This window comes from Taeniopygia guttata, chromosome 8 (assembly GCF_048771995.1).
Source record: "Taeniopygia guttata chromosome 8, bTaeGut7.mat, whole genome shotgun sequence".
NCBI classification, from domain to species: domain Eukaryota; kingdom Metazoa; phylum Chordata; class Aves; order Passeriformes; family Estrildidae; genus Taeniopygia; species Taeniopygia guttata.
In genome coordinates this window covers 8,395,715-8,422,111 of record NC_133033.1, presented here as the reverse complement: position 1 = coordinate 8,422,111, position 26,397 = coordinate 8,395,715, and the positions used below count along the sequence as shown (strand labels likewise).

At 45.9% G+C, this 26,397-nt stretch overlaps 2 protein-coding genes across 2 annotated transcripts; one reads left to right on the top strand and one right to left on the bottom strand.

Moving 5' to 3' along the window:
* Positions 1-194: 194 nt before the first annotated feature.
* Positions 195-13,375, bottom strand: EFCAB14 (EF-hand calcium binding domain 14). Its single transcript, XM_012575351.5, has 11 exons — positions 13,051-13,375; positions 12,026-12,174; positions 8,885-9,030; positions 7,186-7,284; positions 5,418-5,528; positions 4,762-4,842; positions 3,715-3,906; positions 2,973-3,053; positions 2,027-2,138; positions 1,523-1,654; positions 195-703 (listed from the first exon to the last, which is right to left on the bottom strand). The coding sequence occupies exons 1-11, from the start codon at positions 13,224-13,226 to the stop codon at positions 528-530; spliced, it is 1,455 nt and encodes a 484-aa protein (XP_012430805.5). The 5' UTR covers positions 13,227-13,375; the 3' UTR covers positions 195-527.
* A 682-nt stretch (positions 13,376-14,057) lies between these two features.
* On the top strand, positions 14,058-25,465 carry LOC100231862 (cytochrome P450 4B1). The gene is made up of 12 exons (XM_002192054.7): positions 14,058-14,380; positions 18,264-18,408; positions 19,056-19,100; positions 19,606-19,733; positions 21,253-21,377; positions 21,493-21,644; positions 22,247-22,353; positions 22,827-23,017; positions 23,487-23,620; positions 23,768-23,832; positions 24,035-24,117; positions 24,730-25,465. Exons 1-12 carry the CDS (start codon positions 14,201-14,203, stop codon positions 24,896-24,898), a joined length of 1,524 nt encoding a protein of 507 aa, XP_002192090.4. The 5' UTR covers positions 14,058-14,200; the 3' UTR covers positions 24,899-25,465.
* Positions 25,466-26,397: the final 932 nt, after the last annotated feature.

The following is a 26,397-nucleotide window of genomic DNA, read 5'->3' as shown; positions in this document are numbered from 1 at the left end:
TCTTAAACCTCCATTCCAGGCTCAGTCTCTCATTATAAACAGCTTACTACCAACACAGCCCCTCAACTTTTTCTTAAATATGCATAATTTACTCTGTCTCAAATATTTACAAGCAGAAGCAGCCCATCTCCACAAGACAGATTTTCCTTCTGCTCTACATAAAGTGCAGCTCTCTAATTTAAGGCAAATTTCAGTGAAATATAAAACCATAGTTTTATTTTAGTATGTACACATTTTAAATTATAAGCAGTAACTTCCTTTGAAAAGGAAATAACGAGAGGAAAATGTTTCCAAGTTTGGGAATTTTCTGGATTTTAACAAAGTCCCAATATTATGTCCTACTGACATATAAATTTGTAAATTTCTTTTCAATAAATGCAACTGAAACAAAGAGGTGGCAATGTGTACAGTAATTTAGCTCCAAAGATCAGTAAAACACTGGGAAAGTGCAGCTGTAGTTTTTCGTGTCCTGTAGCTTCTTTTAGCTACAGTAACATCCACCAGTATTACATTTCTAAACACATGCCCTATACACCTAATGCTAATCTCAGTTCTTTTAGTGTGTATTTCTCATCTCCATCTGTGTCAAACTCCTTAAAGCTCTGTGATTCTTGGGCTGTGGAGCCAAACAGCTTTTGAAGATCTTTGTATGAGAGTTTTCCATCAGCATCAGCAGGTGCTTTTTCAAACAGTTTCTGAAGATCTGCAAAGAGAACAAGGATTGAGAAACAGCTCCTTTGGGTACAGAGGAACATCCCATAAGCTGCTTTCCCAGTTTTACAGCACTGTCTCTTCGTACCCAGTAATTACATCCAGCAACCCTGAGTGATGAGCTTCCTCCTGTGTTGTCACAAGCTGCTGGTAACAGTTTAGGAGAAAAAAGCATGAACATTTCTGGATTAAATGACACTAAATCTGAACAAAGTAATCCCTATTTCTGGCTACAACTAACAGCCCATTTTACAACCACTGACTGAATACAGATGCAGCTATCCCCCACAAAAGCAAGCTCTGAATGACTGTTGCTATACCAACAGGACAGATGATATAAAGGGAAAAGTGTCTATTCACTTCCTGATGCAAAGAGTTGCCTTTTCAGGAGCTGAAGAGACTGAACAGCAAGATCCAGAAACCATTCATCTGACCAGGCAGTGTTCTCTTGGAAAAAAAAGGAAAATACAGAACAGAAAGAAGCCTCAGAACATACACACTCATAGCTACTTCTTTTTCCTTCAGCATCTTAATTCTGCCCTTGACTTCTCTCCTAGTCTCTGGGGCACTCAATGTAATACTTTCATACTCAAAAAAATTATAATTCACTAATAATGCACACTCCTGCTTTAATATCACTTTCTTTTCTTTTACATGTTCTTCTTTCATTTTTTTTCTTAATTACTTTTTTTTTTTTTTTTAACCCATAGTCCTCAAGCTTTTAAAACTGACCTCACACCTCCCAGAATGTTTATTCCTAAACATTTACATAAAATTTTCAGAAGACAAGGTCAGCCTGAAACGGACATACCTTCAATGCTGGAAATTCCTGGCAAGGACAGATGGCTCAGCTGCCCATTCCTCTCTGTGCTGTCACCAGCTGACCTTGAAGCCACCCTTGAAAGGTCTGTGGGCTTTGCTGTAGTACTCTGACTACTTTCAACTGTTACAAAACAATTTCTATTAGTCTTACTAATTCCACAGAATTACAGCTATCAAAACCAAACAAAAAGCCAATACAACTGATTTTTTTTTTCACAGTAGCTGTATGGGACAAGAATGCTGCAATATTTCAGAATGTAGCAGTGTTGTTCCTTTTTACTTTAATTGAAAGAACAGTTTTGAGACAGTCACACAGTTTTAATCTTCCATTCTACACTAGGAGGTGTGTATTTATAAACTCCCATACAAAGAATGACTTGGGAGTGTTTTTTGCTCCCCACTCTGAGGTCTAATTATCCACCTTAATTAGTAATTCTTTGAATTACACAGGGAACCTCCAGGTTTATGGATTACTGTTACAAGACATTCTTACCATTCCTTGATGTCTCAATGGGTCTGTCATTTTCTGACTTGCCTGCGAGAGCACTGATCAGCTGAAGAGTCTCTTTTAGTTTTGATACCTGAGGATCTCTAGTTTCTGCTTCCTGCATATGTACCCCAAAAAAAAACATCTTAAAATACACCCCTTCAGTAGATGTAGAAGACCAGAAAAGGTAATAGTTTAAAATCTGTCAGCACTTCTGACTGACTTTGAGGTATCCAGCCTCAAGTTTAAAATTATAAATGAGATTTTAAAACAATAAATAAATAAATAATCTATTGGAAGAGACAATGAATAAATTCACATAGTCTACAGGAAAACAACAGAATCAGTACTTCAACCTGAAAAACAGGCAATTATTTTGCATACACTCATTTCAAAAGAATCTGATATTTACTTTCTGTATTTCCCACAAAAAAGAGCAAGACACTGGAAAGTTGTACTACAAAACAGTCAAGCATACTTGGAGTGAACACTTACACATTAACTAAACTGCTTCATTGTTCCAAAGGTTTGTCTGCAGTAGTGAACACCTTCGTGCAGGAGCCACTGCATCTCTGCTAAAGTAAAATCCCCAGATTTTTTAATCTGCAGCTCCCTTCCTCTATTCATTGGTACATTCCCAATGATAGGTCAAGTTCACATCAGTACAAGCCCAGAACTGACAGTGCAGCCTGTTCACTCACCCACCTTCTCTCCAGCAGATGGAAACTAAACTCAGCAGCATCCCCTCCTATCCCAGCCCACAGTCTGGCCATTCAGTTACACTCACTGCCAGCCAGTGACGGACCATGACTGAGAGGGGCTTTCAGCAAGTCCTTGACTCCACTAGTGCCTCTTTGCAGACCTTTCCTCAATTAAGGTCCATTTAAAACATCTTTAGAAAGACAATTACATGCTCTACTAATCCAGTGTAACTTGTATTTCCTTATTTTACCTTCAGTTCTTCATTTGACTGAGTTTCACTGTCTAGTTGATCTTCATTTTCCACTTTTGGAGAGGTAGTTGCATTATTCCCCTAGCAAAAAAACACCACAGAGTTTATTCATGTGCTTTTCAATTTCTACAAAAGAGTTTCTTTCCTTCAAATTTGGCAGACATTAAGCAGAGATAAACCAGGGCAGATACATTATAGAATAAACATGAAGCCATAAAAATGGGTTATATAGTTAACCACAGCAACATCAGCATGTCCTTTTATTGTTAAACATACAGAACATGCTCTCACAGACTGCCCCCAGTGTGGCAAGCAGAAAACACTGAAGAATTTATGAACTTATTTAGGAGGCTTTTTTTTTTTTTTTCTTCAGAATTTAACCACTGTTGAACAAAGGTAGAGTTCCACTTAGCCCCTCAGTGGGTCTTAGGACATCTATGTCAGAGTGATTACTAAAACTTAGCTCAGTCTGTGAATCCTGCCTCATAAAACAATCACCCAACTCTTAAATGTCACAGTGTTTTGGAAACTTTCCTGGAAAGAAATGAATACTGAGACACTCTTAATGCTGGTTATCTGTTCAGGAACAAATTCCAGCCTTTTATAAATGCACTCCTAAATATCTCAAGTTTCACTCTGACATTTTGAAGTGTATCTTCCTTTACACTGCAGATACAAAGTGTATCTGCAGTGTAAGGGATGTGGTAGCCTGAGGAGACACCCTGAGTCATCAAACACTTACCACGATGGTGGATGAGTTCTCTCTCTTGTCTGGATTTTTCACAGCCAGGGGAGAGTTTTCCAACAGTGCAACTTTCCGGCTGAGGTTGCCAATGGCTGAATCCATATTTAGAAGCTTGATGTCATTCAACTTTTGGTACACCACTACAGTATTATTTAGCTGCTCCAAAGCTGCATGCAGTGCCTGGCTTTCCTGAAATATAAACAGAGCGTGTGTCAGTTTACCCAACCTCTGCAGCAACTCCTGCTATTAACAACATGACTGATCCAGTCTAACTGGGCAGACTTTGGGCTGGCTCTCCACTGACACCACTGAAAACATCCAACTGGAAGCTTCCAGAAAGCTACTCCAACTTTCAGAAACAGAGATTCTTCCCCAGGGCTAACCTCCTTGTTGCTAATATGATCACTTCAGCTGTGCAGTGAACACAGAAAGCCTATTAATCTCATTTTCCAGGTCAAGCTTTGTAAGCACAACAATAATTTTTCACAAGAAAGCATGTACTGGGCATATTTATATACAGGATTCATTTTTGAGGAAGATATTGACTGTGTTAAATGTATGTGCAATCATTCTGTTCCAACCCATTCAGTTAAACACCTACACATCAACCTTTTTCTTTTTTTTGGTTGCTGAATTACTGTTTTCCCTACCTCATTACAGTGAAGAGTGACTCAGTACATGCCACTCCCAAGTTTGTTCAGATTAGCAAGTACCTGCCATAAAATTCCCTCTACTAAGAGCCTTATTTTAATTTACTTTAGCAAAGCATACCTACAATTTGTCAGATATTGGTTTCACTCTTTTTACTCCTCACTCAGTCAGAACACAAAAAAAACCCACTCTCAGACCAGGGCACCCTCCTGTTTGCACTTACACAGGAACAAACTAGAGCAAAATTATCTTATTATTTGCTTTAAAGCATGCTATCTACATTGTCTTGATAAAAAAACATACTTTTTGCACACTACAGCACTGCAAAACACACGGGTAAGTTACATATCTGTGACAATTGTACCAAAATTCCTTATGCAAGGGAGAAAATACCTTTTTGCAGTATTCTGTCTGATTTCCCTCAGTCCTTGGCAAAACAGTGGAGGGAACTGAAGGCAGCTGTTTTAATTCCTTCTAAGGAAAGAAGTAGAAAATTGTGTTACAAAATCCCTGTGAATAAGTGTTTAATAACTGGCAGACTGGAGCTAAGGATGTTTTGTTACAAATACAGTCACTCAGATCTGCTGTGCATGCAGTATCTTAACTAGGCTAATAGTTTTCTCTTTCAAACACATAAGGTCCAAATTTATTTTCATTAAACCCTCCTAATTAACTCTTCCCAATTTAATGAAGAAATATGATACACATTTCACTGCTGCCATACACGCTGCCGTATCTGCAATGTTTTTAGAGCACCCACTGTCACAATCAAGCTTAATTATGTGTCTAATTTAGATTTTATCTGCAAGTATTCTTGTATTGCAGTTTAGCTGAAAAACTGTAATTATCAGTTCAGTTTGTTAATCCCAAGTGAGAGGTCAGGATAAATACAGTGAGTAGTTTCTTCTGAAGACATTCAGTCATTTCATCCTTATATAGATTCTTAATTCAACCAACAAACTATATCAATAGTCTGACATCCCCAAACTTAAAGCATTTCTTTAACTTGCTTCATATTAAGCAGTGTTAACGCAGTGCATTTTTCTTACCACATCATTCTGGAGTATTTCTATGGATTTCTTGTATTCCTCAATAACTGTCTGTATATTTTCAACATCATGAGCCACACTGGTAAGGGTGCTACCTATGTTGGCTACAGTCTGCAATAAAAAAGATGACAGAAAACTCAGCCTTCCCCAAACTGCACTGTCCCAAAATGCCAATCAGCTAAACACAATGTTTTGTTAGTGAAACTGAAGGCGGAATGCCATAAAATCAGGCACATGACTTTGAAGAATTTGCAAGTTTTTTGCACTCAAAACTGCAAACTCCACCCAATGCAATCTGTGCCCTGGAAGACCTCAGGACACCTTCAGCACCAGGAACAAAAGCCACTGCCCAAGAGAGGAATTCCCTCAGTAATCCTACAGGATTTTAACACCAGTAGGCATCCTTATTTCCAGGAATGGTACCTGGAAGGAAAAAGGCTCAAGAAAACCAAATCCCACATAAGAAAGGCAATCTTGTCATGGGATCACTTAGGTTGGCAAGGACCTCTAAGACTGAGTCCAGCTGTTAACTCAGCAATGCTAAGTCTACCATTAATCCATGTCCCCAGGCTCTTTAAATACCTTCAGGGATGACAACTGCAGCAGCTTCACTGTTTGACAACCCGTTCAGTGAAGAAATTTTTCCTGCTATCCAATCTAAACCTCCACTGGCACAGAGTTAGGTTATTTCCTCTTGTCTTATCACTTGTCACTTGAGAGAACAGCCTGATCCCACACCTGACTACAACCTCCTTTCAAGGAGTTGTGGAGAGTGATAAGGTCCCCCCTCAGCCTCCTTTTCTCCAGGCTAAACACCCCTAGCTGCTCCTCCTCAGATTTGTGCTCCAGACCCTTCCCCAGCTCCACTGCCCTTCTCTGGACACTCTCCAGCCCTTCAAAGTCCTTCCTGAAATGAGGGGCCCAGACCTGGGCACAGGATTTCAGGTGTGGTCTCACCAGGGCCCAGCACAGGAGGACAATCACTGCCCTGGTCCTGCTGCCACACCCCTGATAACAACACCCCTTCAGAATTGCCTCTGACCAGGACAGTGAAAATCCAGCCTGCTTGTAGCAGCAAATAAGGAGCTTAGGAAACAGCTTTGTACTCCTCCCAGAAAAAGAAATCCTGGCAGCCCCATCAGCCAAACCACACTCATTGCTTTGCATATCAATAGCTTGTTGAGTATACATTAATTTTGTAGGGATAGGAAATGAGATGTGGAAACCCATAATGCCAGCAAGACTGGACTAACATTAGCTGTTAGCCCAACATAAATGTTTATTGCTAAATAAATAGAACTGCCATGGAATAACCAGGTACATTTCAAGAAGCCATTATTTTAACCTAAATAAACAGGACAGTTCTTTGGTAAAGAATGCTCAGTAAGGCACACAGTAACATATTGTATTAACAGAAAGCAATACATTTTGTTTTCCAATTAAAAAAGCTAAACAAAACACATACTTGCATGCAGTTTTCCAAGTGTCTCACATGTTATTAAGCAACTTGAAGTAACCAAAAAGATCAGCTCAAAAGTACACAAGGGACAGCAGAATACAAACAAATGCATCTCCAAAAGGGATAAATAAGCAAGGCCTTTAAAATTTTTTACCTACCACACATTATTACAGGACCATACAATTTATGAAGTCAAATTTTAAAGACAAGAAAAGCAAATACTTCTTGCAAGTCAAGTAGCTCCTGCTGTCAGTGCTATCCCCAAGAGCCCAGCTGCAGCTTAACACACAGAACACATTTAGTACTTACCTTCTGAAGTTTCTCTACCGTGAGGGGAAGAGAAATCAGGTCAGCAGCAGATTTTATATTGTTTTTGAGATGATTTACTGTTGAGGTCAATACTGATATCTAAAACCAAAAAGGAGTACTTAGAATTAGGCAGCACAAACCTGATTTTGACCTCCCCCAATACTGATGGCGTAATGTAAAACATTAAAACATAAGGCAATACAAAATTATACATGTACACACGAAAACCACCCCTGTCTCTAGGTTAGAAATCCTGCCTAGGCTACATTAAAAATATTCTGCCTCTTGCAAAAGAGCATGTTTTTATTTACTTTGTTTAAAACCAAATGAAAGCCACAGAAACCCCTCCTTTTCAGTAAGGTACCCTCTGCCAGTTTTACATTCATCCTCTTAGAGACAGGCTGTTGCCCAAGAAAGACTTAAAAATTGTGCAAGAAGTCTTCGTGTGGAGGAAACCATCACCCACCTCTGTATTTAGCAATGAAACCTGTCTGGCAAAACCCAGCAAAGCCATGAACCTCTCCAGCTGAGTGATGGGCAAAGTTGCACCTATCATCCAAACCCTCTGCTAGACAAGTGGAACAGAGACTAAAACTTGCTTTCTTCTGGTTAAAGAACAACGTTGTTTTGCAAGTTGAGGAAAAGATCCTAATTTTCCATTAGGTCAATGTTAACCAGCTGGCATGCAGACTCCCTAGCTCACAGCTGTGAACACTGGCTGAGATTCCACCCAGCAGCACATCCCAACAATTCACAGATAAAAAAAACAGCAAGAAAATTTTGATCCCCTGAAGATCTGACTCAGATTCTAACCAGTCCCCTGAAGTAACCTGAGGGCCTGCAAGAACCATGTGCAAGTTTAACAGCCAGGTGCAGATAAGAGCATTTTAAGTCTCGTGAAGAGCCTGAATAACTGTGGCTAGAACAGCGAGATGCTAAAGAAAGCAAATCAAATTTTCAGATGTGCCCCAGTAAGCACTTAACCACCACATGGGACTGAAGAAGAATCAATCTAAGCAGGCACCTCAGTACTCTAACAAATTAAACCAGAGCACCTGGGTCAAGAAGAGTTCCCCACACACACCTCTTGATATGATTCACTGTGAACAGCTCTGAACTTTTACCCTCCAGGGCAGAAATTTCAGTAAAATCCTTGCTGGATGCTTCATTTGAAGAGTGAGTTAATAGAGCAGCTGAGCAAAGAGCTCTCTGGTAAGTGGCTTAGTTCTAGCCTCATCAACAGAGCCAAGATTTACACCAGCTCAGAGGCTGAGTGTGTGTGAGCAGGTTTTATATTCACAGGACACCAGACCTTAGTTTGTAGCAGTTACCTGTGTCAGGTAACTCTTTACACACCCACAAAATGATCTCAGGAATTTGAAATGTTAAATCTCTCATCATAAGCATCACAACTATTTGGCAGGAAAATTAAGAACTGCACAGTTCCTGGTTCTTTCAAATTCTGCCTGAACTCCCTCCACCAGTTATGCAATTTCTCCTTTTGTGATCAGTCTCCAGCCCAGCTGGATGCTCAAGATGTTTCTTCCTTGTTTATAATGAGGTTTATACTCTATTTAAACTTTAAAAATAAAAGCTACGTATATGGCCACAGAAGTCCTTAGATAAAATTAACTTCCATTAAAAAGAACTGAATGGAATATTTTATTTTTTTGAAAACCAAGGACTGATTCCCTCTCACCTGTTTATTGATCTCTGTGATATTTATCCAAATTTTACTCAGCCCCAGTTCTCCAGTCTCAATTTGTTCTAGCTGCTTTTGGTTCTGCACCAAATCTTCATTCAGTTTAGGAATTTCTTGGAATGATGTCTTTTGATTAGATTCCACTAAAAAAATGAAAAAAAATTAAAAGCAAACCAAAACAAAAATCCAGGTAAACAACACTAAAAGGTGTAAAACAAATTACAAACAGCAACATCTGCAACAGTGAAATAATAATACGAGTTTCTACATATAGGTTTTATTGCCAGTCTGAATTCAGTGTTTGCTCAGAATGACAGCTTTTGTTTTGTTTTAAGAGTACCAATATCTGCAGAGAGAACCCAGAGAGACTGTACTAAATTTAACACTTAGTCCTGTCATTCTGGCAAACCTCAGTAGGTCTTTATTTAGTGCAGTTATTTTGCATTACCTCCACAGGGGAATACAGAACAGTAATGGGCCTGTGAAGAAAGAGTCGCCAACAGTCCCAGGACAAAGGAGGCAGGTGAAATAAACCTCAGCGCCCTTTTCAAGCCTGCAGAGGGGCTGCTGAGCATGAAGTGAATTCCAAGGAGATTAATGTAATTAGCTGTTCTGTGTGACAGAAAGACAACTGCAAAAATAATGTGTAAGCCTAGGCACTAATGCCTGTTGGTAAACAAATCAGTAAACAAGGTCCCTAGGAATTAAGTCAGTTATTACTGCAATTAATACTACAGGAAGGGGGAAACGTGCAGCTCAAAGCAATTCCAGTGAACCTCAGAAATGCAGCTCTTCTAGATCTGCAGTGACTAAGCTGTTTAGCTGTGCTGTGAGGCAATCCTAAACCCCTAAGAAACAAATAAGCAAAGGTTTTGAGATGAAGATGACAGGTTCTCCAAATTCTGCACATCCACCCTGTAAGGCAGCTCTGAAGGCTCCACAACAGCCATGGTTCAGAGCAGACTGCCAAGAGCAGTGGGACCTCTGTGATGTGTAGCTGGCAGATCCCAGAACAAATTTCCAAGTGTGACCCATCCACTCAAAAGGAGAAGCCTGTAGAGTGTGCCCAAAGACACCAAACTAGAAAGCTGTGCATATTCAGAAACCTACCTCACTTCTGTTTAAGCAAGTTCTAAAAATACTTTCTAGGTGCAAAGAAATCCACTGGATCACCCAGGTCCAAACAATGCTTCTGGGTAAGTAAGATCTTAAAAGGTGTATTTTAGCCAAAACAGACTGAGAACTAATTTGTGCATTTGATACAAGCAGCCCACACTAAATCTCATGTTTTCATAGGCCTTTGTAGCCAAATTATTTTCCATTTGTCACTCTCACAGTGAACAGTGGGACTCCACTTGAAGTTTTTTGCAGCACTAGGAAGGTTAAATGCCACATGTTCTTAGCATCATTGCTGACAACTGAAGGGAAAACACTACATGACTTCCTATTTCAAAGACACTTGATGCAAAGACGTCTTGTTTATAAAAAGCACTCATCCCACACTCACTTTGTGCAAAGGATGACAGAACATACCAATACTGTCACAAACATCTGTTCTTATGGGGAAAAAAGTCTGGATGAAGATTCAGAGAAAGGTTCCTTTCCCAAACTTGCTGTACAACAGATGGGTCACATGCCTTTGTTTCTCTATTCACCCACACATTTCACCAAAACAAAGTGTTACGTTTGGGAACCAGGTTGTTCTTGCTGCCTGCTTTTTTTGTTGTTGTATTTAAATGCTGTGCCTCATTATGAGGCTCCCATCCAGCTTCTAGGCATGGTATTATGATGGCAAGGAAATCTGACACGTTTATCACCAGGCAAAGTATTAAATGCACAGCTTTTCTATCAAAGCTATTAAGAGGAAAACAAGGCCATCTGTAATTGCCAAACAGGGAGAACACACTCAGGGAGAACAGCTGCTTTAACAAAGAGCTCTGTGTTGAACAGGAATGATGAAATTTAACTACACCAAAGCCAACAAACGCTGTCCTCCTGCAAAACTTTTACCACCAGCACACCCTTAAAGGGGAGCAGTCCATGAAGTGCAGCAGTTCTGACCCAGAACACAGGAACAGCCACTGCTGGGAACTCTCCCAGCCACAAAGCAGCACCTGCAACTGAAGGTATCCTGCAGAACTGGTGGACAGCAACTGCAGCTAACTTTTAGAGTTCAGTACCACTTAACACAAAAGCACATCTATCAGCAATTCTTTCACAATCAGCCACGCTGTTCCACCTTGGCAGACAACTCCACACCTCACACGCCTGAACAGGAACACCTGAACACCAACACCAAGAATTTCTCCACACACTTCCTCAATGCCTCTTTTATCACGACCAAGGCAACACCTTTGCTTACCTTTATCAATCTACACAGGATTTTAAACACTCCTAATATAAGGCACCAAAACACATCTTGTACCCAGAGGTGAGGTACAGAGAGCCAAGGGCATACCTTACATGCACATATCCCCATTTCTTATACCTCAGCCAATAGAAGTATTACATTGAAAATCTTGGCATGGAAATCTTGACATGGACGGACAAAACCTGAGCTTTAACACTTCATCTTAGCTCCACACTTCCAAGGATTAAACATATTAACTCTACACCACACATAACCTGATGTAAAAGCTGAACAAGAACATGTCAGTGCAAGCAAAATAAACATGCATACAGAGAGAAAATATAGTACTGAAGCAACATTCCAATTGCAGTAATTCCATAGCAAGTATCAGAGGTTTTAAGAGTTCAAGACAACATAATTTTTCTTGATTTTTTTTTTTCAAAATTCCCTAGACTGTTTTGACAGGTCTGATCAGAACTTTTTAAAAAGGGTCTTTCTTTGGAAGAGAGCACTTTGAAGACCAAAGTCAGGAATTTTAGAAATGTTTATACAAGCAACTACAGGCCCAGCCAGTCCAGTGTCCCTGCTCCTCAAAAGATACAGAGCAGGCAAGAATATATAACATTCACCTTGGATTCCCCAAGTCTCTGCGTTCATGGCTCAGAGCACTCCTCAATTCAGATGTTATTTCTCTACTCTATTTTCAGACTTTGACTGAGCAGGCAAGCAACTAAAACTCTTCATACTGCCCAAATAAAATGTGAAATAGTAGTTACATTCATACTTACTAGTTCGAAACTTCTCCTTTATTGCATCCAAATCCTCCTTGAGAGCCACCTGCATCCAGACTAAGCCAACACAGGCGACCACACAAGCAGCAAGAATGACGAACGCACATAAAGGGTAGCAGAACCTGCAGCATCGCAGGTAATCTCCCCTGCAGAAAACAAATAACAGCTTGTGAATGTACAGCAGTGCATGGAAAAGTGTTATTTTAAATGTTGTTCCAGCAAAGTAAGGGACAGTGTTGTAACAGCACACATTTTGGCTGACAAGGGCTAACAAAGAGCATTTTCAGGAACAAATAAAGTCAGGCCAGGGCTGTTACTCTCTATTCAGTTTATCCTCAGTAGGCACATCTAGCGTATTTAAAAGGAGCTGTCAGGTTTCCTTTACTAAAATATCTCCTCTACTGACATAAACTTATGTCAGGCACATCTGCTTGATAGTTTGAAAAGCACACTTCAAGACAAGGTATTAGCATGTTACAGGCAAGTACTTCTAGAGCATTCTAAATTGTGAAAGCTCAGGTTTCCCTGAGACATGCCTACTTTAAGGTATGCACAGATGCCCATTATTAATGCTGTTACTTAACAGTAAAGCTTATTTATCGGCACGTCCCCGAGAAAACCAGCTCGCAGGACGGTGCCGCAATACGCACACACACGGGTAACTGCGCCCAGCATCTCTAGGAGCTGCCCCCAAATTTAGTCCACAGGGACTTGTGCTGCAGTGAGCACAAAACAGAAAAAAAATAATAAAAAGCCAGAGGATGGTCCAGCGGGAGTTGTCCCTGGGGGTGGCTGGGGAGGTGGAACTAGGTGATCTTTAAGGAAGGGATCTTTAAGGTCCCTTCCAAGCCAAGCCATTCTGCAACTCGATGATGATCCTATCCCCTGACAGGCGACCCGCGGGGTCGGACACGCTCAGCGCAGCTCGGGGTGTGCCCCGGCAGTCCCCGGGCTCGCACAGCCCCTTCCAGCCCCAGCTGCGAACCGGCACAGGGAGCCGGGCCCCACCGCCCAACACTCACTTCCCGCAGCGGCCCCGCGCCCCTGCGAACTCCTCCTCCTCGGAGCTGGACTCGGAGTCGGAGGCGGGCGGCTCGGTGCGCAGCAGCCGGTGCCCCGAGCCCTTCTTGGCGGGTTTCTTCCTGCGGCCGTCGGCGGCCAGGCCGATCAGGGCGTTCAGCTCCTTCCGCTTCTTCATCCTCTTCTGAGGCGGCGGCGCGGCCGGCGGCTGGCTCCCGCCTGCCTCCTCCTCCTCCTTCTCCTTCTCCTCGGCCGCCGCCAGCGCGCCCCGGCTGGCCAGCCTGCGGCCCGGCGGCGGCTACAGGCGCTCCGCGGGGCCGCGGCTGTTGCTCCCCCGCCGGCCCCGCGGCGGCTCGCCCGGCCCCGCGGCCGCCGCCCGCCCCGCCCGCGCCATGGCCGCTCGGGCCGCGCCGCGCCCGCCTGCCAGCAAGCCGCGCTCCCACTGGCCGCCGCGGGACCGCCCCGCGCGGGCCGCCGGGCGCGGGCAGCGCCGCGGGTTCGAGCCCCGCCGCCGGCGGGTGGGACTGGCGGGGCACGGTTCCTCTCCGACCCCTCGCCCGCCCGGCTCGGCGATAGCGGTGGCAGGGAGGCGGTGTTGCCTGCCCACTACCTGCCACCAAGCCGTGCCAAAGCCGCCGCGGTGGCCGGCCCTCGGCTGATGCCGGTGCGGCATTCCCCGCGCTCGCTGCCGGGAGATGCTGTCCCGGCCGGCGCTGGGATGCGGCTCACAGCGGGAAGAGAGATGGGGAAGGAGAGCGGGAGCTGTCAGCCGGGATGCGGGATGGGAATGGGTGGAGATGAAGGCGAAACCTCGGGAGGCAGGAATAGGTGATGAAGACCTCGGGAAGAGGAATCTCAGAGTACGGTCTTTCCCTCTCTCTTCAGCCTGAGGTTCCGGCGAGGAGCCAGCTGGTGCCAGCGGCGGGTACTCGGGGCGGGCAGCAGCTCGCAGCCGGTGCGGCGGCAAGCAGAGCGTTCCCGCGGGATGCTCCCCTTCCCTTCTTTTCCCTCCTCTCCCAACAAGCGCTGCCGTGATTTGGCAGCGGCTCAGACTCTGGACCTGCCTCTCCGCTCCGCATTGGCTGCCGCGGCCGGTGCCGCCGGGGCGCTGGAGGACACCGGGGACAGTGGCTGGCGGCTCTCACCGAGAAGATGAAGCTCCTGTGGCTGGGCGTGGATGTCTCCAGGGTTCTGCACCTGGCCGCTGTGTTCTGCCTGACCTGCGTGCTGCTGAAAGTCATCCAGCTGTTCCACCGGCGGCGGGAGCTGCTGCGGGCGCTGGCCGACTTCCCCGGGCACCCGACCCACTGGCTCTTCGGCCACGTCCACGAGGTGGGGGAGAGCCGGCTCTGCGCTGCCGGGAGCGGGGGGATGCGGGGAGCAGCCTTCCCGAGGGGCGTGTGGGAATGATGCTGCTGGGACTTGTCCCCGTGGTCCGGGAGAATTGCTGGGTGGGTGAGAGGTGTGCATCCCTTTTCCCATCCAGACCAATGTGCTTTCTCTGTCTGTGATGCTTAGCGAGAGCGTGGCTCACGCAGAGCTCCGCAGGCTGCTGCAGACTGCGCGGTGGAAAAGGGTGGTGGCTGTTTCGCAAGTGGAGAGCGGTAGCACAGCAAAGGCAAGGTCATGCCGGGATGTGAGCCGGCATCGGTGCTGGAGGGAGCAGAGCCGCGCTGCTCTGTCCCGGGGCAGGCTGCACTGTCACCTCTCTGCTGCTCTGGCAGCCCGGGCAGGGCCGCTGCAGCTCTCCCTGCGGCGCTGAGCTGATGGATGCTGAGCAGATGCTCGCTGCTCCGGCTGTCCAGAGGCACTTTCTCTCCCCTGCCAGCTCGTGTCGGCCAGGTGAATCTGACCATGGATCGTTCTGAGCCACTTTTCAGCCACAAAATACATCACAGGCATTGCACCCAGCTCAGGGGCTGTGTGTCTTCTTACTACTGCTTTAAAATCACGAGTAATTAAACCCACGTATATAGGCGAGCCTTGTTCTGGTCGCTGCTGTCGCGGATGATTATTCCCCGAGGTATGCTCTTGCCCACACATATCACCATGGATGCCTTGGCAAACAAATTTTGACAACTCATCGGTAGCCTCACAGGGGGTAACTGAGCTTGCCTGATGCAAAAGGTTTTTCCATATGTGCTAAAGGCTGTTTAAAATCACCTTGCCCTCTACTGGACTCTTCTGGTGTCCTGCCATGGCCACCTCTGTGGCACATTAAATAAGTGGCACCCTGAAAAGTGTCTGGGAAATCAGGAGGAGACCTCACAGGGCTTGTCTCTGTGCTGTGGCAGTGCCAGTTTTGCTGTGCTGGACAGGACAAGCAGTGTTTTGGCAATGTAAGCGTGAAGATGGGCCAGTTCAGAGCGTTGTTACACTGCCAGTTAGACTTTAAAACTGCAATTAAATAAAGTATGTTCTTCTGTTTGTTAGTTGTGACTATTTATCCTGGAAGGAAATGTAACCATTTGTGCCAATCACTTGCTGTCATCATGCTTAGGTTGCTCGTGCCTCAACTTTTACCTCAGACAATGTTTGTATGAGAATTCCTTTTTTGAAGGTTTAATAATTTGCTGATTAATACTGCTGAATTCCCCAAAGCCTAACAGTTCACCAAGCCAGCAAAGAAACTGGCAATGTTCTGGGCACACGCTGAATGCAAAGTTTGCACACACCTCAAGGAGGACCTGTGAGCTGTGTCAGGGAGAGCACTGATATTTCCTGTTCTGCTGATTTAACTGATTGTTTCCTAGTTTTGATCCAGCCCACTTTAGAATCTCAAACCTATTTGTCATGCTCTGGGTGGATCTCTGGGGAATATATCACTTTGTTTTAAAGCATTATCTGGATATTAGTGTCTGCTTATCCATATCACTCAGTAGAAATTACATTAAAATATCAGGAAGAGGTTGTGTAGAGCTGTTCAGTCTCACTGCAGCAGCACAATTTCGTTAAAGCCCAGACTGCCAGCCCTGAGCTGACCAAACTGAGTCCCCATGGCCGGGTTTGGTGGGAAGCAGAGGAGAGCAGGGTCACTGCCCTGCTGGCCCAGGGACGGTGTCAGTCCCTCAGCAGCCCTTTGTCCACTTCTGCTCTTTCTGGGGAGAAGCCAGCCCCCTCTGGCTGCACGAAGCACAGCCTCATGCTCAGATTTCAGCTCCTGTGTTTCCTCTTTCTCCTGTGTTTTTTTCTTTCTTTGCTATCAGTGTGTAGTCATTAAAAGTGCCCTTAAGCCTCTTCCCAGATGCTTTTAGTGTTGGATCCATTTCAAAACTTGCATTTCAGCATGAGATCAGGCAATTGCCTTTCTTTTTTAGACCCAAGTGGGGTTTATACTTTTCTTTTCAAGCCCCCAAGGGAAGAAGAAGTAGAAGTAATGGTCTTTTATGCAGAGCTGGGTAGCTGGAGCCATGATTAAGGCATGAGAGCTTTCTATTCCTCGGCAGCTCCCAGAACTTTACACCCTCTGCTCCAGGTGTGCTTGGTGCAGCAGGTTACCTTGAGGGCAACCACTCCTCTAAGATAAACCCATTCAGCCCTCTGCCAGCACAGGGAGGGTTCTTGATAGCACAAGCCAAGGGTGCTGCTCTAAAACAAGGCTGGATGCAAAGGCTTCTAGGATTAGGACTTCTGCCAGCGAGACTTGATCAGCCTCTCCCAGTTACTTTTCATTATGTTTTTTGTGATCCACAACAGGAGAAGCAGGCAGCTGTATCAAAGGGACTTTCACATGTTCAGGTGTCACTTAGCTAAAGGCATTGTGCCAAGCACTGCTTCTGCTGGCATTTGCTGAAGAGGCGGGTGCTGGGGAGGGCTGCCTGCTTTTGCCCCAAAACTAGATCCCTGAAGTCAGAGAGATTGATAGTTCTATTTATTAAGTTCAAAATCTTGAGTAAGTGAAGTTGAGCTTTCTGTAATAACTGGTTCATCACTCTGCTGAATGTGGGAGACACATGGGATGTGCTGCAGGGACACCCCAGCCTGTGAGGAAGGGGGGGCTCAGTCTTGGAGCTGAACCTGGACATGCCCCTGGCAGACACCCCATGTCTCACGAGTATCCTCTCCAAGATAAGCCACAGTGGCTGATCATTTGAGTATGAGCCATGTCCTGGGTTGAGAAACACCAGCCAGAAACACCACACTGAAAGCTGAGCTAACTCAGCACTAAAGCAACTGAACAAATATTCACTTGATACAGCAATAGGGTGGCTTTGAGGCTGGTTTCTGCACCAGTATGCTGATTTAATTAATCTTCAAGCTTCAAGGTCAAAGCAGCAGCGGCTATGTCAGACCTAGCTTACCAAAATCTTCCCCCCTGCATATTGGCCCAGAGTAGTTTCTCTTCAAAGGAAAAAGAATTTTACGTGGTTTTGCCTCTGTGATTTTTTTCCCCTCTGCCTGTGATTGTGGGTCTTTCCACTAGTTCTTTGTCTATTTCTTGTACATAACAACACCAGCTGTAAAGCAATAAAGCAGTGATTACTTTGGAGTGAACCTGCCACTGCTGCTGATATGAAAGCTGGTGCTCATGCTGCTCCTCAGATTGCAGCTTCCAAGGATAGGAGACAAATATTTCTAGGGGAGCACCTGCTCTTCATTGCCTGTAAAATTCAATACCCTGAAATCAATGAATTCTTAATGTAATGTTATTAACCAGTGTTCCATTGTCTGAATGATCCATTGGTGACTTTGGACTAATTCTGTTCCGTTTTTCCTGGACACTGGCCTTCCCCACCAAAATGTCTGGGGGAGGCTGTGGTTTCCCACAGCTGCCCTGGGGCAGACCCAGCAGTGATGCTGTTGGCTGCTGCATTTTCTCCCAGCTGCAGGGTGCTAACTGCTCAGCCATGTGCAAATGAGAATGTAGTTGCATGCCACAAAATGCAGATGCTGTCTGGGGCAAATCTGTGGGGTGGCCATGGAAAAAGAGCAGATAACACATATGAGCTGATAGGCACCACCACGGTGCCTATAGATGTTCTCTAGCTTAAGGTCAAGTGATAAGGAAGAATTACTTTATAGGAGCTTTAAAAGTAGCAGACATCTCTATTTCCCATGCTTTGCAAACATGGAGGAAAAATATCTTGTTTATCCTTATCTGGTTTTGTGCTTAGAAAGACATTGAGCTTTTAAGACAGTGTATTGGGAGATTATATATATATAATTTTTCCCCTCCAAATCTGTAAATTCTTTCTCTTTTCTTCTCTTCAACTAGTTTCTCAAGGAGGAAGAGATGCTGGACAAGGTAGAGGTCTGGGCACAGAAGTACCCACATGCTCATGCTATGTGGTTTGGGAGTTTCTCAGCATTCCTGGTTATCACTGATCCCGACTATGCCAAGGTTCTGTTGAACAGAGGAGGTGAGAGATTATGGCTTCAGCTGGGGAGCAGCAACACCAGCCTGCAGATTTTCCATGCCTGCCTCAAAATTTACAGCAAGGCAGGGTTTCACAGAGAAATTTTCTTGCAGAAATCATCTAAAGGCATGGAGAGATATCACTCCTTCGTGCTGTGCCCTGGGTTTTTCAGGCACAGGGCAGCAGGACTGACCTGACTCCAAATCCATTGCTGGAAAATCAGACTTCCTCAAGTGCTCCTTGAAAATTTAACTGCTCAGTGCCTGATCCCACAAGCAGAAGACACCTGGGAGTTTCTTTCTAGCTTCACAGTTCTGGCTTCTACTGCAGAGAAGTATCTTTAGTGCATTGAGAAGAAAAGGTGCCGAACAGTGATGTCTGAGAGGGTTAATCATTTATCACACTACACAGACTTTGGACTACCAATATTCTTGTTTTTTCCAGTGTGAGCATCTGCTTTTATATGTATTTATTGCAGCTGGCAGAGAAAAAGTTGTTTTGTGTTGAAATACTGGGAGTTCTGCAGGGATGCCACTGATTTTGCTTCATACCCAACCAAAAGTGGGAGCCCAGAGGGAGCATTCAGCTGCAAAGATGGATTCATGCTGTTGAAACATTTACCATTTTATTTTCTCTTTATTTTTTTACAGATCCCAAGGATAACATCAGCTATAAGCACCTTATCCCATGGATTGGTATGTATTCCCTGGGCTTTGCCTGCGAGGAATGATTCTGAAGTTAGTAAAAAGCATGCTATAAATAAACAGCATTGTACCTGTTCTTTGATGAAGTTATAGCTAAAAGCTTCCTAAAATTACTACATTTACTAAAAAAGTGCTAAGTAGTTCTATTTATTTTCAGGGAAGGTGAGTTCAGACATAACATATGTACAAATACTTACATGTCCATAGATAGCAAAGACTGGTGATGGGGGAATCTTAAATTCATTGGAGGACTGGTGAAAAATATATCTGCTGTTCTGAATTTCTCTTTTCCAGTAGTGTTGGTGTTTCTTCTCAGAGACACCATTGTGCCATTTTGGTGAGCAGGGCTTTGCTCTAGGAACCCTGGGGCTGGTGGCAGCATTTGGAAATGCCCTCTCACAGCAGCTCAGATAGCAGATTTAATCACACTCCGTGCAGACAGCTGAGAGCAGCCTGCTTGTGCCCAGCAAAACATGCCTTGCCTGTGTTTTCCCAGGGAATGGGTTGCTGATCTTACATGGGCCCAAATGGCACCAACACAGAAAACTCCTGACCCCAGGGTTTCACTACGACGTCTTGAAGCCGTACGTGGCCCTGATGGCAGAATCTACAAACGTGATGCTGGTAGGACTCATGATGCTCCTCTCTCTGCCCTGGCTTTTTTCCCCCATCCTGTCTGGTTAGGAGGTAAATGCTGGAGCAGGGCTTTCTTTATCTGGTAATTGTAAAGACACGCTGTGTCCTGCTGGCAGATCTTTCTGAGTCACCCCAAATCCCTGTCCTTGAGCTGGAAGGGATCAGCATCCCTTGGAAGGGATGAGCAGGTTGCAATGACAATGTCTCTGGTGTTGCCTTGGGATCTGTGGCTGAGACTGCAGGATTGATGTTACTACCATCCCCAAACCATGCATGATCTCAGTTCCAACAGCAACTTCTTATAAGGTGTTTGTCTAAATAAAGAATTGAGGTAAATAAATGTTCATAATAAATCCGCCAAAAATAAAGGTGAGAGCAGAGCTATGCTGTGACCTAAGGTTAAAGAGTATTATTTGCTGTCAACATACCCATGACTGGACTGGAATTCCTGTCATACCTCATAAACAGTGAAAATGCCTTGTTCTTCAATCCACTGGTGCTGGGCAGGATGGAATCCAGTAGAAATTACAGGAGAAGGGCACCAGGCTTTGTGCATGTTAAAGAGGATTCTGGATGCTGGATCTATTCCTTCTCCTTCACCTCCCTCACTCCAACCTCCCTGGCAGCCTCAAATAGTTCCTGGCTGGATTCCTCCTACTGGCCCAGGGAGCAGCCAGGAGCCAGGGGCTGGAGAGCCAGGAGAGCTTTTGCGAGGTTCAGAAGCGGCTGGGAGTTTGAAATTCCTTCTGCACAACGCCGATTGTGTGAGCCCGTGCCACCAGGTGGCAATCGCTGCATGTGCTACAGACGTGCATCTGTCCCCCATAAACCTGGTTTGGTGCTGTGGAGCTCAGATGTCACCGTGCTCCTCCTCCCTCCCCTCCCTTTCTCAGCTTTTAAGTCCACTCATTCCTTACATCCTCGGGGGGACAGAGGATTGATCATCACTTCGTGTCTGCTGGGGAAGAGAGGCAGGATTTATAGTTTCTCTAGGGGTGCCCTATGCAAAGAGTTGAGCAAGAGCTCCTGTATTACTTGTTGGCAAAACACACTGGCACAGAGATCATGTGACAGAAAAAAACTTGCTCCAAAGTTTGTCACTTGGGCATCAAACTCAAATGTGCTTAAGAATGCACTCAATGAAGCCAAATGCCAGCATATGCTACTCCTGTACAGAAAAACACTCTGCATCCTAGGAAAGACTTAGGTAACTCCCCATCACCCAGAAATGCACCTGTCCTGGGCTTCTCCAGGGTGCCTCAGGATAAGGTGTAGCAGGGCTCACCACCAGGATGCAAGAAGAGCAGCTGCCTGAGGCAAATCTCAGATTAACCATCCCACTCTTGGTTTTTCTTCTCTGGGATTTTGCTGGCAAATAGAGACCCCTTCTTTTTTTCCCATTTCTCTGGGGTATATCTCTATCTGAGCACTCATTTAACCAGGGGGTAACTGCAGATCATACAGAGCTGGCCCTTGTCTACCCGTTTCTGTCTCCTTTGTGCCCTAGGAAAAGTGGGAAAAGCTGGCAGCAGATGGGAAGCCAGTGGAGCTCTTCGAGCACATCAGCTTGATGACTCTCGATAGCATCATGAAATGTGCCTTCAGTTGTCACAGCAACTGCCAGACCAACAGGTCAGTGCTGGCTGCCCCAAACCCTGGCAGGAAGTTTGCAGCTCAGAAGGGAAATGGGCAAATTGCTTGTCACTGCGCTCCCAATTTTACAAGCTTCCTATTCCCCTTTCTCCAGGAAAAACACCTACATCCAGGCTGTCTACGACCTCTGCCACAGGGTGCACCAGCGCCTCCGCATCTTCCCCTACCACAATGACATCATTTACTGGCTCAGCCCCCAGGGGTTTCAGTTCAGGAAGGCCTGCAGGATCGCTCATGACCACACAGGTATTCCCTGCTGGCATTCTCTCCCAAAACTTTGGACAGAGGCAGTCGGGTTTTCTCCTTGCCTGTGCAGTGATTCTGCCCAGAGGCTCAGAGCTGAGATCCAAGCAGGGCATCAGCTTGCAGTGGTGATCTGATCTAGGCATAAATCAAAGGGGTCTCTCAGTCAGTCACTGAACTGGACTAATGGAGGAATTGCCCTCTGGAAATGCTCCTGTAAAATGGTCAGAGAATGGTGAGACAAGGAATGGGCACTGCAGGCAACATCAGTGCAAGGAATGATTTTCCATTCTAATCCAGGTGTGATTTAAATGCATGAGGGGTGTGTAAAGTAGGCCGAGAAGTCCATGGTGAGCAAGGAAAAGGATGACAATATCCACGGCATTCGTGGCCACGCTGCTGAAATAGCCAAAGTGCCTGGGATGCAGAAGCACAGGTCAAATGCATCGTGGACTGAGCAGTGCTCATCCCCTTGGGTGAGGTGTGCGTTCAAACCACAAAGTTTGAGATGAGTTTTTGAGATGCAAAACTCTGAGTTTTGCATTCAAAGTTTTGCAGTTTGGCATCTCCTGGCCCTGCTGAACCTTTAACCCTTTCTCCCCCAGACAAGGTGATCCGTGAGCGAAAGGAATCCCTTAAAGATGAACGGGAATTTGAAAAGATCCAGAAGAAGAGACATTTGGACTTTTTGGACATTCTGCTGTGTGCCAAAGTGAGTGGCAAAGAGTGTATGTGTGGCAGGGCACAGAGTACAAAAGCAAGTCAGTCTTTGCAGGGGTGCAACAAGCCACCACAGACACTCAGGACTGCACAAGCCATTAAAAAAAATTAGCCCAGTCACACCCAGTTGAAGAGAGGCCAAGGTGATTCAGCTTTCCGTTGTTGAAGTGTTGGCAGTGTCTTTTTGGGTATACAGCATGCAGAGGGATTCTGTAGTTCTGGTGGTTTAATATGGGGGGGATAAAGAGATTTAAAAGTGAAGGGAAAGGAGCTCTGAATTCAGTGTAAACAGACAGTGATTTTGTTTATCCCACAGATGTCATCACGCCCCTTTTGCAATAGCAGAAAGAATATAATGGCTCCTACTGGGATGTTTGAATATTTTTTTATATGTGTGTGTGTGTTATTGTAATACATATATGAATTTTATCTATATGGCCACTGAGAGTGTCTCTGGACTGTTAGGATGAGAATGGAGCTGCACTGTCCGACGAGGACCTGCGTGCTGAGGTGGACACATTCATGTTTGAGGGCCACGACACAACAGCCAGTGGCATCTCCTGGCTCTTCTACTGCCTGGCAGTCCACCCTGAGCACCAGCAACGGTGCAGGGAGGAGATCCAGGGCATCCTGGGGGACCGGGACACAATCCAGTGGTAAGGCTGCAGCAATTCCTCTGCTGGTCACTCTTTTCCTATTGCTGCCATTTCCAAGTGAGTGGTGCCTTCAAGGCTCAAAAGCTGGGGGTGCTAAAGGTTGCTGCATGCACAGGGACTTCACAGGATGGAGCAGATCCTTCAGCTAAGTCTGTCACCCTGGAAGGGACATTCTGGATGCCATCCCAAGTCCTGGGCCACCAGCACTGCTCTCTCCTATTTTCTCACCACAGGATGTCACGGATGCGCTTTTCACTTTTCCCTGTCACTTTGCACTTGAGCTTGTTCAGTGGTTGTTCAGGTTGTTCAGAAGTGCCCTGGCACCCCCAGCCTCCAGCAGCCTGTGGCTGGGCACTGTGGGTCCCTCTGTTGTGCTGCAGTCTGCTCAGGGGCTGGATGGCTGTGGGTGAAGGACCTCCCAGCACGGGCAGTGGGGGGAATGTGGGGCTCAGCCTGCCTGTCCCAACAGGGAGGACCTGGGCAAGATGACTTACAGCACCATGTGCATCAAGGAGAGCCTGCGCCTCTACCCACCCGTGCCTGGCGTGTCCCGGCAGCTCAGCAAACCCGTCACCTTCCCCGATGGACGCACTTTGCCCGAAGGTCTGTGAATCCCATTCCTGCTGCACAGAGCTCTGCTCTCAGGCACTAGCTGCATCCTCGCTGGCACAGATGTTCAGGGAGGGCTGTGCAGATGTTGGCTGGTTTCTTTGTCATTGAGCCCTTTTCTCCTCCTCCATTGTTTTCCAGGCAGCGTCACTGCAATAAGCATTTACCTCATTCACAGAAACCCTGAAGTATGGAAAGATCCTTTGGTGAGTTTTCTTTTGATCTCTTAATAACTTTTTCCCTTTATGCCTCTTCTCATGTACCCTTCACCTGTCAGCAAAAAAGTAGAATTCTCTCTCTGCTATGGGGTTCTTCATAAATTAAGGGGTGTCACATTTCTCAAGAAACCAGTCAGTACAGTGTTCTTTAAATAATCGCTTTATCTTGCTGCATATTCTTCGTTTCCAGGTGTTTGACCCTCTGCGTTTTTCCCCCGAGAATGTCTCTGGCAGGCACTCTCATGCCTTTCTGCCTTTTTCTGCTGGAATGAGGTAAAGGGAATTGAACACTGAAAGAGCAGTGGGCAGAGACTACCACCTGCAGTCCTGGCCCTGCAGAATTACACAGTTAAATAGTTAAATGAGGATATAAGGGTTTGTGCAACAGAGGGGTTCTGATACCAGCAGGCAAAATGGGAAGGCAGCATTGCCAAGCCCATTCTGGGGACAGGGAACTGGGTCCCAAGGCTGTGGAACATCCTGTTGGCATCCTGCAGGGAGCCTGCAGCATTCTGATCTCACCAGCTCCCCTCTCCTGCCCTTTGATTACCCCCTTTCCCCCTCTTCCCAGTCCTTGCCTTTGCCCTGTGCTGACTCCTTTAAGGCAAACACCTTGCAGACCTTTTCTTCTTGGAGACCCACCACCTCATCCCTGCTGGCCTGTCCTTTGGCTTCCCCATCTCCCTCCTTGTCTGTGCTCATTGACCACACATCAGGAGCTCCCGATGTTCCTCCCAGTTCCTCCTGCTTAGCCCCATGCCTCTGGGGCCCCTGAGCTGCAGAGGGGGAGGATATGTGCTGGTGTGGGAGGGCTGGGATGGGCTGTGTGGGTTTGCTGTGCCCAGCAGTGGCTGCAGCTGGCTGAGCTGCTCCATTTCTCTGCAGGAATTGCATCGGGCAGCAGTTTGCCATGAACGAGATGAAGGTGGCGCTGGCTCTGACCCTGAGGCTCTTCGAGCTCTCGCCCGACCCTGCCACACCTCCCCTCAAAATAACTCGGGTCATCCTTCGCTCCAAGAACGGGATTCACCTGTATTTAAAGAAAATCTGCTGATGCTGGAAAACATCTTGCATTCACCAGAGGGAGGGACCGAGCAGATGACGGGACAGTCTCTGGGGCAGAAGTGCAGGGCAGGATTTGGGGATGAGCGTTCCTGATTTCTGTGCTTCATCCACCAGCTGAAAGCCCTTTTTGGGCAAGGCTCAGGTGGCTGGGATGCCATTGCACAGACTATCTGCTCCAGGGCACTGATCTGAGAGCAGCCAGCCACTCTGTCTGTCCCCTTGCACTGCCATAAGGGTGGGCCTGGCCTGGTCTGGGAACATCTGCAGGTCCCACCAGCCTCCTTTTTACCAAATCCTGCCTTCACACTCGTGCCCTGGCCAAATCTGTGACCATTTCCAGCCCTGCTCCGTCATCAGCACCTTCCTCAGTGCCTAGAGGTCAGCCCTCCTCTCCTGCAGTGGGGACAGCCTGTGACAGACCTCTGTCTCACTTCTCACACTCAGTGGGCCTCTGATTTGTTGAAAGCACTGATTCCAGTTTGGGCCCTGAAATTGTGCTCAAACTGCAAAATATTCTGTAATTTTTGTCTTAATAAACCAGTAATTTTTCCTGCAACAGCAGCTGTGTTGTTTATATTGCTGGTGCTTGCCCACTTCATCACAAATGCAGTGTAAAACTCCTTTAGAAACGGGAGATTGAGAGGAAGCCCATAAGCAGCAAGAGACCAGCCTGGACAGGCCAGGAAACTGCCTCTGGGTCTCCAGCCAATATAGCATTCCTTCCATGGTCAACTCTTTAAAAGGGGTCCAAAAATCAATCATCAGTCAAAGGTCTCATAGTGAGAAAGTGTGTGTTGGGGGTGGGGGGAGGGCCCTCTTTTTTTGGGGGGTTTTTTCTTTTTTTTTTTTTTTTTTTTTTTTTTTGTTATTTTATTTTCTTAAGCTGATAAAATTATAAACTTGGTACACTGGAGGCCACTAGTGAGCTGTCCTCTGCCTCTGCAGGAATCATTATTGGGATAAAATATCACACATCAAGCTGTGAAATCCCAAAAGCTGGGAGAAGGCTGCTGTGCAGCTGGACAGCAGCTGACCTTGTACAGCCTTCACCTGCAGGGTGTGGTTTGCAGGGATATGCTGGGGCAGCCCAGGAGAAAATCCACTTGCTCCAGCTGCCTGTCCCCTCTTCAGACACGAGATGCAGCTCTTGAGCTGAAATCAGATTATGTAATGGAGTGTGCTTATCAAAATGTCAGACTTTATGAAGCTATGAGACACCACAAGCTCTTTGGAGGGCCATGTCAGGATACAAAATTATCTTGATAAATTGAAAAACTGCTGCTGTGAATGGGATGCGAGTCCATAAGCACAAGAGCAGGCACAGGCATGGCACAAAACCAAGAGAAAAAATTACTGACAGGCAGCAATTTCTCCAGTGGATGTTCTGTACACAGAGAGAGAGAAAAGGTAATATGAATCAATAATATCTTGGTCTTGCAATCACAGCAAACATCATACTTGGATGCATAAGCACAAATATCTCTCAAA

Bases quoted from the DNA above. Each gene is read 5' to 3' on its own strand.
- LOC100231862 (XM_002192054.7), top strand. From the start codon at position 14,201: ATGAAGCTCCTGTGGCTGGGCGTGGATGTCTCCAGGGTTCTGCACCTG. The intron at 19,101-19,605 runs GTATGTATTCCC...GTGTTTTCCCAG, and splicing joins GCACCTTATCCCATGGATTG to GGAATGGGTTGCTGATCTTA. The intron at 23,621-23,767 runs GTCTGTGAATCC...ATTGTTTTCCAG, and splicing joins TGGACGCACTTTGCCCGAAG to GCAGCGTCACTGCAATAAGC.
- EFCAB14 (XM_012575351.5), bottom strand. From the start codon at position 13,226: ATGAAGAAGCGGAAGGAGCTGAACGCCCTGATCGGCCTGGCCGCCGAC. The intron at 2,139-2,972 runs GTAAAATAAGGA...GTACATATGCAG, and splicing joins AGTCAAATGAAGAACTGAAG to GAAGCAGAAACTAGAGATCC. The intron at 1,655-2,026 runs GTAAGAATGTCT...GTTTTGTAACAG, and splicing joins CATTGAGACATCAAGGAATG to TTGAAAGTAGTCAGAGTACT.